Source organism: Cetorhinus maximus, unplaced genomic scaffold (genome assembly GCF_964194155.1).
Source record: "Cetorhinus maximus unplaced genomic scaffold, sCetMax3.hap1.1 HAP1_SCAFFOLD_162, whole genome shotgun sequence".
Taxonomy (NCBI): domain Eukaryota; kingdom Metazoa; phylum Chordata; class Chondrichthyes; order Lamniformes; family Cetorhinidae; genus Cetorhinus; species Cetorhinus maximus.
In genome coordinates, this window is record NW_027596150.1 from 328,866 (window position 1) to 342,193 (window position 13,328).

The 13,328-nt window shown below is 52.4% G+C and overlaps 1 protein-coding gene across 3 annotated transcripts in view; it reads right to left on the minus strand.

Moving 5' to 3' along the window:
- The window catches only part of pfas (phosphoribosylformylglycinamidine synthase), a 112,296-nt gene that overhangs the window by 14,153 nt on the left and 84,815 nt on the right, over positions 1 to 13,328 (minus strand). For all 3 annotated transcript variants that reach the window (XM_078534953.1, XM_078534954.1, XM_078534955.1), the window contains exons 19-25: positions 12,874 to 13,054; positions 12,560 to 12,643; positions 11,903 to 12,058; positions 11,697 to 11,816; positions 11,397 to 11,542; positions 9,268 to 9,478; positions 8,250 to 8,341 (exon numbers count right to left, since the gene is read on the minus strand). In XM_078534953.1, the coding sequence (XP_078391079.1) occupies positions 8,250 to 8,341; positions 9,268 to 9,478; positions 11,397 to 11,542; positions 11,697 to 11,816; positions 11,903 to 12,058; positions 12,560 to 12,643; positions 12,874 to 13,054 (990 nt within the window). The remainder of the gene's footprint in view (positions 1 to 8,249; positions 8,342 to 9,267; positions 9,479 to 11,396; positions 11,543 to 11,696; positions 11,817 to 11,902; positions 12,059 to 12,559; positions 12,644 to 12,873; positions 13,055 to 13,328) is intronic.

Sequence of the window (13,328 nt, forward strand, 5' to 3'; positions counted from 1 at the left end):
CAGTGTGGCGACCAGAACTGCACACAGTATTCCAGCTGTGGCCTAACTAGCATTTTATGTAGCTCCAACATAACCTCCTTGCTCTTATATTCTACGCCTTGGCTAATAAAGGCAAGTATCCCACATGCCTTCTTAACCACCTTACCAACCTGTGCTGCTGCCTTCAAGGATCTATGAACATGTACACCATGTTATCCTCTGTACTTCCTGGGGTCCTACCATTCATTGTGGATTCCCTTGCTGTGTTAGTCCTCCTAAAATGCATCACCTCACGCTTCTCAGGATTAAATTCCATTTGCCACTGTTCTGCCCATCTTACCAGCCCATCTATTTTTTCCTGTAATCTAAGGTTTTCCTCTTCACTATTTATGACATCACCTCCTTACTGATCATACCTCCTACATTCATGCCTAAATCATTAATGTACACTACAAACAGCAAGGGTCCCAGCACCGATCCCTGCAGTACACCCACCCCGTCACAGGCTTCCAATCGTAAAATGAACCTTCGACCATCACACTCTGCTTCCTGCCAGTAAGCCAATTTTGGATCCAATTTGTCAAATTGCCCTGGATCCCATGGGCTCTTATCTTCTTGACCATTCTCCTATGTGGGACCTTGTCAAAAGCCTTACTGAAGTCCATGACAACATCAACTGCACTACCCTCATCTACACAACTGGTCACCACCTCGAAAAATTCAATCAAATTTGTTAGACATGATCTCCCCCTGACAAAGCCATGCTGACTATCCCTAATTAACCTCTGTCTCTCCAAGTGGAGATTAATCCTGTCCCTCAGAATTTTTTTCAATAGTTTCCCTACCGCTGATGTTAGACTCACTGATCTGTAATTACCTGGTTGATCCCTACTACCCTTCTTGACTAATGGTAACACATTCACTGTCCTCCAGTCCTCTGGCACCTCTCCTGTGGCCAGAGAGGATTTGAAAATGAGTGTCAGAGCCCCTGCAATCTCTTCTCTTGCCTCATATAGCAGCCTGGGATTCATCTCATCTGGGCTTGGGAATTTATCCACTTTTATGCCTGCCGAACACAGGTGAAAAGTAACCACTTAAAACCTCACCTAAATCCTCCGGCTCTACTCACAGATTGCCACTAATGTGCCCTACTCTTCCCCTGGTTATCCTCTTGCCCTTAATATACTTATAAAAAGCCTTGGGATTTTCCTTCATCTTGCCCGCCAGTGTTTTTTCATGTTCCCTCTTCGCTCTCCTAATTACTTTTTAAGTACCCCCTACACTTTCTATTCTCCTTTAGGGCTTCCACTGTTTTCAGCCCTCCGTATCTGCCATAAGCATAGATTTTTTTCCTTATCCAATCCTCTACATCCTTTGACATCCAGGGTTCCCTGGACTTGTTGGTCCTACTCTTCACCTTTACGGGAACATGTTGGCCCTGAACTCTCACTATTTCCTTTTTGAATGACTCCCACTGGTCTGATGTAGACTTTCCTACAAGTAGCTCCTCCCAGTCCACTTTGGCCAGATCCTGTCTTATCATTTGAAATCGGCCTTCCTCCAATTCAGGACCTTTATTTCCGATCCATCTTTGTCCTTTTCCATAACTACCTTAAATCTTACAGAGCTGTGGTCACTATCTCCAAAATGCTCCCCCATTTGCTCTACCATTTGCCCGGCTTCATTCCCTAAGATCAGGTCCAGTACCACCCCTTCTCTTGTTGGACTATGTACTAGCTCAAAAGGCTCTCCTGGATGCAGGAGAATTCCGTCCCCTCCAAGCCTTTCACACTAAGACTATCCCAGTTAATATTGGGGAAGTTGAAATCCCCTATTACTTTTACACTTCTCTGAGATTTGCCTACATATCTGCTCCTCTATCTCCCCTTGACTGTTTGGAGGCCTTTAGCACACTCCCATCAAAGTGACTGCCCCCTTTTTGTTTTTAAGTTCTATTCATATGGGCTCATTTAAGGAACCTTCTAAAAAATCATTCCTCCTTATGCAGTAATTGACTTCTTGGTCAGTAGTGCAAAGCCACCTCCTCTTTTACAACCACCCTGTCACGCCTGAAGATTCTATACCCTGGAATATTGAGCTGCCAGTCCTGCCCTTCCCTCATCCATGTCTCTGTGATAGCAACTATATCATATTCCCATATTAATCAATGCCCTCAATTCATCTGCCTTATTTGTGAGACTCCTTGCGTTAAAATAGATGCAATCCAGCCTTGCGTCACTCCCTTGTGCCTTAACAGGTCTACATTTGCTTTGCCTTCCAATCTGACTTAGTTTCTCTTCTATATTTGGCTGTGCATCACCCCCTACTGTACCTCCACTCTGTATCCCATCCCCCTGCCAAATTAGTTTAAACCCCCCCCCAACCCAACTAGCAATCATCCCCGCAAGGATGTTGGTACCGTTCCGGTTCAGCTGCAACCCGCCCGACTTGTTCAGGCCCCACCTTCACCAGAAACAGACAGTGATCCAGGAAACTAAAGCCCTCACTCCTGCACCATCTCTTCAGACACGCATTCACCCTCTCTATCCTCCTATTCCTATACTCACTAGCACGTGGCACAGGGAGTAATCCAGAGGTTACAACCTTTGAGGTCCTGCTTTTTAATCTGCTACCTAGCTCCCTAAATTCCTAAAACAGGACCTCATCCCTCTTTCTACCTATGTCATTGGTACCAATGTGAATCACGGCCTCTAACTGTTCACCCTCCCTCTTCAGAATGCCTTGCAGCTGTTTTGTGACATTCTTGACCCTGGCACCAGGGAGGCAACACACCATCCTGGAGTCATGTCTACAGCTGCAGAAGCACCTGTCTGCACCCCTCACTATTGAGTCTCTGACCACTATTGTTCTTGCACCCTTACTCCTCCCCCCTTGTGCTGCTGAGCCACACACAGTGCCGTGTACTTGGCTCTGGCTACACTCTCCAGAGGAACCTTCACCCTCATCGTTTTCCAACACAGGAAAACGGTTCTTGAGTGAGACGCACTCTGGGGCTTTCCTGACTACCTGCCTGCCTCCCTTCTTCTGACTGGTGATCACCCATTCCTTCTCTGACTGCACTTCCTTAAGCTGCAGAGTGACTACATCTAAAAACATGCTATCCACGTAACCCTCAGCCTCGCGGATGTACCACTGTGTCTCCAGCTGATGCTCAAGCTCTGAAACCCGTTGCTTAGGCTGGTCAAGCTGGTGGCACTTCCTGCACATCCTGTGGTCATCCAGACTGCAAGGAGTGTCTAAGAATTCTCACATGCTGCAGGCCCTTCAATACACGGGACTGAGCTCCCTTGCCATACTTTTTGTTTGTTTTTGATTAAAAGACTATTTCCTTAAATTTAAGCCAAGTAGAAAACTATTAAGTTTTTCCTTTAAAAAAAAATGAAATGCTGAGACTCTTACCTTCTGTAATGCCACTTTAAAATGGAAAAAAAAACTGCTAACGCCCAATCGTCCCAAACCTGCTGCATTAATTCCCGCATTCCTGAGAAACATGCTGTTTCCATGACGGGCACTATCACCTTCCCACTATCACGCTGGGCACCATATTTAAAGTGGAGCTGTGCGCACCTCTGTGCTTCCAGCCCACGACTGCTGCACAGAAGCTAAGAAGACTGCAGACCTCCCACCTCAATTACGTGTCCCTCAAGTGTCTTTTGGATGCAGCGGAGGTCGCCATGATGTCCTCTACTCCTGCTCTGGCCACAGGGTGGGCAACAACATCGTTAATCCAGCAAGGGAGGTGGTGGCAGCGATGGTCAGTGCCAATGCCCTGCAAAAGAGGACAGCCACCCAGTGTTGCAAAAGGATGAATGATCTCCTCTGTTCCGCTAGGGTAAGTCACTCTTCTCATCACTCTCAACTCACACACTCACAAACCCATCACACATCTACAGGGCCCTCACACTGCCAGTGCAAGGGGCATCACCATTCACTCTTTCACACTCACTGTCATTGTCCTCATCCCGTCCATGGGACCACTCACCACCCACACAAGCCAGGTACATTTATCATCTGGCCTGGCAGGCGTCCTGCTTACACTCTCCCCATCTCTATTCATGCAGGACAAACCGGCACACAAGAGACAGAGAGGTCACAGACCAGTGGAGGAATGCCTGAAATCAAGGTCCTCATGGACTTTGAAAACAGAGCCATCCAGCTGGCTGGCGAGGATCTGGACCGTTCCTGTGCTGACGGTGAGGTTGGCGCTGCTCTACCAAGTGAGGATCCAGCAGCGCAACATCCATCAGACAACTATGTCGTGAGTGATGTGTCCTCTTTCACAGGCCACTGCCATGCACTAATTATTTCTCCTTGCTTTCGCAAGCACATCTGCCAAACAGCCCAGAGAGTCCATGACCCTGGGCCTCCAATCAAGCCCCAAAGAAACCTCTGAAGAGGAATATGAAGGCACCCTCCCTGAAGTCCCGTCACAGCGCTCGCCCACACTCTCCACCAGCGTAGAGATACACACCTCAATGGGACCGGGCTTTAGAGTAGCCTCGGGATCACAATCTGGTGAGCACATCACACTGTCTGATCCACAGCAGTCGGAGGCAGGGACTTCCTAGGTCATCGGCACTCAGAGGAGTACTGGAGGCCAGAAATTTGCTGAGACCGAGTCAGATGAGGAGTCTCTGGATTCGGTCATGTCACAATTGCTGGAGCTGCAAAGGCAAGCTTGGGAACATCAGGAACGGATGTCCGCTGCACTCCTCAGATTGCAAGGCATGATGGAAGAGTCTGTCTGCCTTCGGTCTGAGGTGATAGCGCTGGCATACTGATGCACCAAGGTCAACACTGGTAGGGTGGCAGTTGCCATGGAGATCTTGGTCCAGGACGTCGCTCCTGCACTGATGTGTGGGCTGAACTCCATCGCTGATGCCATAGTTGGCCTCCAATAGTGTGCACATGAGAAGGGTGTGAGGCAGCTAGACTTCACTCTAGCTTCCCCTTCTCCTCAAGGAGTCAGCCAGAAGCCCTTTGGCACCCATAGGGAGGAGGATCAGCAGGTGCACACCGCAGGGCCATCCACCCACGTGACTCTGGGAGTGTCCGGCCCATCTGAATCCCCTCTTCCTGTGACCTCTGCAGCTCCAGCTTCACAGGCAGAGGAGGATGCTACTCTCACACAGCAGGACCCAAAAGGGCCCTCCAGGTCTCGGCCCTCCAGAGGGTGCCTGCCAAAGTCATCACAGACAAGGCATCGCAGTCAGTAGGCTGCCTCCACCTCTGCTGTGGATGTCCGGGGAGCACCAAGACAGGGTTAAGAAAGTTAAGAAGATGTAGCTGCACAGCCTGGGCACGAGTGTTAATCACTTGTACATACTGTTCACTATTGTAAATAAACTCCCAAGAATGTCTCCCTACCTGTGGCTCCTTGTTCTGATGAGCAGTGTTCATGTTACTCAGATGTGAAACCTTTCTGCACAAGATAAAGGAAGGTGTCTCAGTCCAGGGCCTCTTTCCTGTGCTCTGTGCAGCCCTCAAGCCAAAGTGATGGTCCGGCCTCACACTCCCTGGGCATATTAGTGATGCCTGCACCTCATTGCTGCCAGAATGTTGTGGGTCACAGAGCACCGTGTGCTCTCAGCACCTTTAAGGTGGGGCTGGCCCCCCATCTCTTCAATATCTGTGACCAGTGATGCTGTGCTCCTGAAGGGCTCAGGTGCTGAAGGCAGACAAAGGATCAGATGCTTTTAAAATTTCATGGCTGTGTCTCTATGATGTGACCCTGAGCACAGAGCACAAGCGAGCTACCCTTGGCCAGACAGGAGTCAGACATTCTCAGAGGTTTGGTGAAGATCTATGGGCTGTCCTCGTCATCCTCCTGCAATCGAGCCAGGCTGGATTCAAATGTCCATAGATGCGATTTGAGGATCAATGGTGTCTTCCCAATGCATATCGTTATACCTTCACTCTGCTGCAGTCTGAGGCCACCGCATGGGTGTCATCAGCCACGGCCTCTGTGGGTAGTCCACGTCTCCGAAGAGCCAACCCTGCAGCCTCTCTGGAAAAGAATTCAGGGATCTGTGACCAACTGAGCACGTAGGAGTCGTGGACACTCCCTGGAAACCATGTGCAACCTGTAGGATGCGATTGTGGTGGTCACACACCAGCTGAACATTCAGCAAATGGAAGCCCTTGTGGTTGACATAGTTGACCACTTGTTGCCCCAGAGATCCGAGCGCCACATGAGTGCAGTCGATGGCACTCTGCACCTGCGAGAAACCTGAGATCTGGGCAAATCCAATCGCTCTTGCATCCTGGCTCTCCTGGTCCCGGGCAAATGAACAAAGTTGTGTGCCATTGCAAATATGGCATCCATGACCTAATGGATGCATTTGTAGGCGGAAGCTTGTGATATCCCACAGAGGTCACCTGTGGAGCCCTGAAAGGAGCCACCGCGTAAAAATTGAGGGCCACGGTCACTTTCACATGCCGCTGGCAGTGGATGCCCTCCATGTCCCCATGGCACGAAATCCTGCAGCAGGTGGCAGATGTGACCAACCAGTTCCCTAGACATGCGCAGTCTTCGGCGACACTGGTTCTCAATTATCTGCAAGAATGAAAGGTGGCGTCTATAGACTCTGGGTCTACCTAGGTGCCAACCAGTGACAGCTCGCTGTGGCCCTTCAACGGCATATGTGGGACCCCCAGCCACCCCTTCTTTCTGAGGGTGCTGCTCCTCCCTCTGCACAGCCAGGTACCTCCGTCGCTCTCTTCTCCATCATCTCCGCTCTCTGTAAGCCATGAGGCATACAGCTAGGTTCACCAGGCTCCATGCTCCTGATGTACTCCTCCTGCAGGATGAAAGAGAGAGATGTGTGGGTCAGCATGGGTGTACTAAAAACCTCTGTGGTTAAGTCTGAAGGCCCTTAACGCATCCTAGAGCGTTGGCCACCACTTGGATGGCCATTTCAGTGCGCTGCACGGCTGCCTGAAACCCCACCCTCCTCTACCTGACCGACTGGCAGCAGCTTTGCCCATTGGACTGTGCGCTGTGATCTGAGCTCAGATGCAGGTATTTTCCTAATTCGCACTTCAAGGCTGTGCTGTTAGCTTGAACCATGGGGGAGTGTGGTCCAAAGCGGGATGCTGACATTGCAAGGGGCTGTGAGTGGCTCCAGCAGTGACTGCTCCATGGCCAGCTTTAGCAAGGAGATTGTGCAACTTGTTCTGCAGTCCATTAAAACGCTCATTAGTTTGCAGTCTGTGCCCAAGGGGTGAATAGATCTGGAGCATTTGCATGCCTCTGCATTGCTTGAGTGGCCAGATAAACTAGAGGTCTGACTCCAGGCATATTGATGTGGCTGCATCTGAACAGTCTCAGCTGTGGAATAGTCACTTTAAACACGGTTTCGCTAATGCATAGCTGCTTCCGTCCCCACCACCCCGCACGTGCTTGTGCACTACCTTCAACCGTAGGGCAGCTCTTGCCCATCTACACCAACGCGCCTTGACCTTGAAGTCCAAAAGCCAACCCTCGCAAGTGCTGCACAACGTTACTGTGCACTCACCTCCGAGTTCCCCTCGAAGCGCAGCCGCCAAGTGCACTCCTTATATGTGCTGTTGTGAAACATGTCAGTGTGTGGGGAAGGGGAGCGATTCCGGCTGGCTGGCCTTATAATGATATGCAGATGTATTACATTGAGGTTCCCAACATCTGATGGTCGGAAATGTGGCCTGCCACCGACGGGCTGAGTGGACGATCGCAAACGGGTTTTACAACATTATGAAGCCAGTTTTTGGCCTTCACGCCACATTGTCTGCTCACGCCACTGAGCATGCGTGATGCCAGCAGGCATAGACTATTCCGCTCACTGGGTCTAATTCCTGGATGTCGCTTCCTACCAGGTGTGACCCACCTCTGTCACCGAGAACCCCTGACCCAGAGTGGGGCCCCAACACATCTGACTCCTAGAGAACCATCACCCGTTTGCAGAGACACCTCAAACATGATGCCGGGAGTGGGTGCTGGGGCAACGCCGGTAGTGGACGCTGAGAGAGGGTCGCGGGGAGAACCCACTGGCTCAGTGCTCAGAGACCCCTTGTCTGACACCCACAACACCCTGCCTGACAGCGAGACAGACCCCCACCCAGATCCTACCCTGCAAGACAGCGGGACAAATTCCCACTGAGAGAGACGCTGAGACAGACCCCCGACCCGAGGCTGATACACACCACGCCCTCACCCAAGTCTGAGGGGCTCTCCACTGAAGCAGTTTAAGTCTGATCTGTTCGGCTCTCACCTGGAATCCGGCCATTATAAGTGACGCCACCATCTCTCGGTCACCGTTACTCCCCTCTTCCCGGATCACCGCAACTCGTGGCTCTGACAGTCCTACCGACATCATGAAAGATAGTGTCAGCACCCAGAACCATAAAAGACAATAGTGATAAATTCAGTGACAATTGAAGGGCAGGTTACATATTAAAGGAAATGGCCAAAAGCTAGAGACAATTGGAAGGTACTTTGGGTCACAGTTACAGGCCAGAGTATCGCGGGAGCACTCACTGAAGGGGTCTCACGGGGTTGGGGGCGGGATTATAGTCACAGGGATTCACTCAGTATTGTCTGGCGGTGGGGCGGGTTCACAAAGGGGTCACTCAGTATTGATGAGGGGTCGTGGAGGAGGTCACTAGGTATTAACCAGAGGTCGTGCAGTGGTCACTTGGTATTGACCAAGGGTCATGGAGGGGGTCACTCTGTATTGGCCAGGGGTCATGGAGGGGCTGTGTGGGGGGTCATGGTATTTACCAGGGGTCGTGGGGGTCACTCAGTATTGACCACGGGTCATGGAGGAGGACTCTCTATATTGACCAGGGGTCGTGCAGGTGTCACTCGGTATTGACCAAAGGTCATGGGGGGGGGTCACTCTGTAGTGACCTGGGGTCACATGGTATTGACCACGGGTCATGGAGGGGGGGTCACTCGATGTTGACCAGGGGTCTTGGAGGGGGTCACTTGGTATTGGCCAGGGATCATGGAGGGGGTCAATCGGGATTGACCAGGGGTCATGGAGGGAGGGGATCACGGCAATTACCAGGGGTCGTGAGAGAGGGGCTGCTCACTCAGTATTGACCACGGGTCTTGAAGGGCGTCACTCGATGATGACCAGGGGTCTTGGAGGGAGTCACTCGATGTTGACCAGGGGTCGTGGAGGGGGTCAGTCGATGTTGACCAGAGACTAATCATGGCATGCGTCATTCAGCAATCAGCGGGGTGTCACAGGGTGTGGTTTGCGAGATTTATGCTCACACACTCACCTAAGCCAGTTGATGGACTGGGCTGGTGTGCTGGTTGGAAGCTGAGCTTGTACTGGGGAGCAGTGCGATGCTCCATGCCCCGCTCCTCCTCCTCCACGCACATCCGATTAGACTGTAGCCGCTCCAGCTGGAAACTGGTCTCCTCCCACCAGGATCGGAGAGTGGCTATTCTCTCCGAGAGAACCTCCTCCCCATTCACTTGCACCTTCACCTAGAACAGTCACCACGATAAACACAAGCAACAAATGGAGATAAATCAGCCCCATGGAGCCCTCCCTCCGATCCCTACTCCACTGCCGATATCTGTGACTTGCTGGATGTAAGTCAGGCACTAACCATTCCCCATGTCTCAGGCCACACAGTGGTGGTTGGTTGGGTCCTGGACTATAGAGGATATCACAGCCTTATCTCATGTCCCCAGAGGACAATCAGTTAAAATAGCAGGTAATAGCAGGAAAACCTCAGGCCAGAGATGTCGAGTGTTACTTGATCTGCATTTTTCACTCTTGCAACAGAGTGGGATCGTCCTGTGCACTCTGTGCAGAGTTCAGTACCACACCGATGGGGTGGAACTAGGGAGGAATCTGGAGCTCAGGGTGTAGGGCAAAAATGTGCACTGTAAGGGTGAAGCTGTCTTGATCGGAATTGTGTGAAGTCCCTGATAAGCAGCAGCTCCTCATATCCTGGCGTGCCTGATAAGCGATCACTCCCCATCTTCTGGGGTCTGTGATAAGCGGTCACTGCCCACGTCCTGGGGTCTGAGATGAGCGGTCACTGCCCATCTTCTGGGGTCTGAGATGAGCGGTCACTCCCCATCTTCTGGGGTCACTCACCGTGTCCTGGGGTCTGTGATTTGCGGTCACTCCCTGTCACCTGGGGTTTGTGATAAGCGGTCACTCCGTGTTCTGGCGTCTGTTACAGGTCAGGCGCTGCCCACGTTCTGGGTCTGTGATAAATGGTCACTCCCCCTGCCCTAGGGTCTGTGATAAGCGGTCGCTCCCCGTGTGTTGGAGTCTGTGATAAGCGGTCACTCCTCCTGCCCTAGGGTCTGTGATAAGCGGTCACTCCCCACGTGCTGGCATCTGTGGTAAATCAGTCACTGCCTGTGTTCTGGGGTCTGTGACAAATGGTCACTCCCCATGTTCTGGGAGTCTGTGATAAATGGTCACTCCCCATATTCCGGTGTCCATGATAAATCAGTCCCTGCCCATGTCCCAGGGGTCTGTGATAAATGGTCACTCTCCATGTTCTGGGGTCTGTGATAAATGGTCACTCCCCATGTTCCGGTGTCCATGATAAATCAGTCTCTGCCCGTGTCCCAGGGGTCTGTGATAAATGGTCACTCCCCGTGTTCTGGGGTCTGTGATAAGCGATCACTCCCCGTGTCCTGGGGTCTGTGATAAGCGGTCACTCCCCGTGTCCTGGGGTCTGTGATAAGTGGTCACTCCCCGTGTCCTGGGGTCTGTGATAAGTGGTCACTCCCCGTGTCCTGGGGTCTGTGATAAGTGGTCACTCCCCGTGTCCTGGGGTCTGTGATAAGTGGTCACTCCCCGTGTCCTGGGGTCTGTGATAAGCGGTCACTCCCCGTGTCCTGGGGTCTGTGATAAGCGGTCACTCTCCGTGTCCTGGGGTCTGTGATAAGCGGTCACTCCCCGTGTCCTGGGGTCTGTGATAAGCGGTCACTCCCCGTGTCCTGGGGTCTGTGATAAGCGGTCACTCCCCGTGACCTGGAGTCTGTGATAAATCAGTCTCTTCCCATGTCTTAGGGTCTGTGATAAGCGGTCACTCCCAGTGTCCTGGGGTCTGTGATAAGCGGTCACTCCCCATGTCCTGGGGTCTGTGATAAGCGGTCACTCCCCGTGTCCTGGGGTCTGTGATAAGCGGCCACTCCCCGTGTCCTGGGGTCTGTGATAAGTGGTCACTCCCCATGTCCTGGGGTCTGTGATAAGCGGTCACTCCCTGTGTCCTGGGGTCTGTGATAAGTGGTCACTCCCCGTGTCCTGGGGTCTGTGATAAGCGGTCACTCCCCATGTCCTGGGGTCTGTGATAAATCAGTCTCTGCCCAAGTCTTGGGGTCTGTGATAAATGGTCACTACATTTTCTAGCATCTGTGAAAAGCGGTCACTCACCATGCTTTGGGGTCCCTGTCCAGTGGTTGATCCAATTCTCCAGCACTGAAGGTCAGCTGCTCTGTAGCAAGCACTCACTTTGTCCACAACCATCTCCGAAACCTCCAGCACCAAACCCAGCTCCTCGGAGAATAGCAGCTCGATCACTGCAAGAAGTCAGTAACTGAGAGTCAATGCTGTGGTGGAGGGGTGGCAGGATTAACGAGGCAGTGGGAGGTACTGGACTTGGGGTGGGCAGGGGAGGGGTGTGGTGGTGAGGGAACCGGGCACTCAGATTATTACGATATGTCCGTCACTCACCGTTGGTGTCGCTATTTGAAATGTCGATCTCCATCCCATAGTTCCCTGCGATGGCCATTTCGAGCAGACAAGTGAGCAAACCCCCATCACTGACATCATGGCCGGCACTCAGCATGCGCTCTGCGAGCAGGGGAAGGGAATCAGTGAGAAGCATTGAACTGGGAACAGTGGTGAAAGCCTGCGGTATTCTGGGTTCTAGGACTCACCCTCCAGGAGTTGCTGAGTGACAGCAAAGCAGGATGCCAGCTGTTGTGGACTGTCCATATCTGGGCACTCACTGCCGATCTGCAAGTAACATTGAGCTAAGGCACCTCCTCCCATCCGGTACTGACCAGGATTGACCGGTACATATAGGAGCACCCCTGGAACAAGGACAGAGTGACAGCACTGGATGGGAACAGCACTATAGAATATATCAGAGCCCACACGCCTGTACCCAGGCCCCCTCGCACGTGCCCCCAAGCATCTACCCAGGCTCCCACGCATCTGCCCAGGTCCCCACACCTGTGCCCCGTACCCCGACCCCCACACCCGTACCCCGACCCCCACACCTGTACCCAGGCCCCCAACATCTGTACCCAGGCCCCCAACATCTGTACCCAGAACCCACCTGGACTCTGCAATCCCACAGCCAAAAAGCCATGTCCTGCCATCTGTCCCGCACCCCAGTACCGCACTGGCACCCTCTGTACCCTAGCCCATGACCCCTGTACAACCCCTGTGGTTGTCTTGGACCTGCGACCCTTCCTCCGTTCCCCCTGCCCAAAGCCAGGTGACCCCATCCCATGTAACCCCATCCCATGACCCCACCCCTGTTCTCCTGCCCTCCCACCCTGGATCTTGCTGTACACCATCAGCTATACCTTGTCCATGGGGATTTTTCAGGTCAGGGGTCACAGTGCAGGTGATGTCAGGACACACAGCATAAACCGAGATCACGAGGGAACCTGAAAATCATGAGAGAAAGGAGCATCAGTCAGAGAAACTGAATGAGAAGGTTTCTGTTAAATACCCTGAGGGACAAGGCCAAAGCTGAAGAGAAAAAGTACACAGTCAAACCAATAGAGGAAATAAGAGGGACAGACAGAGAGCATGAAGGAGATGCAGATGTCCAAAACGCTGGCACAGGCACAAGGGGCCAATTGAAATTGGCCATGTCCTGTTTTCCTCCCCTCACCTGGGGCTTTCACTGTCTCCTGTCCCACACGAGCTGCCATACTCAAAGAATCCTTCCCACCATCCACAGCAACTCCGAGCTCGGACAACGTGAGGCACATAGCCTCGCAGGCATCGTATAGAGCAGCCCCCTCACCTGGCAACTTAGCTGGCCACATCCAGTTAGCGCTACATTTCACATCCTGGCACAGAGAGAACAACAAATATCACACCAATTGCCAGGCGAGTAAACATTGCGCACCAGGGAATGACTGGCCGGGGTAGGGATGGGGACCTGGGGCTAATTTGAGCAGGCAGCTCCAAGGGTTTGCATATGGCGGGCCAAGGGAGTGGGGTTCTTGCATACAATGGAAGGGGCACAGTGAGGGAGGGGTTTGCAGGCAGGAGCAGCCCAGGGATGGGGTTTGCGTAGAGCAGGAGCAATTTCGAGCAGCTTATAGTAGGTGGGGCTCTGAA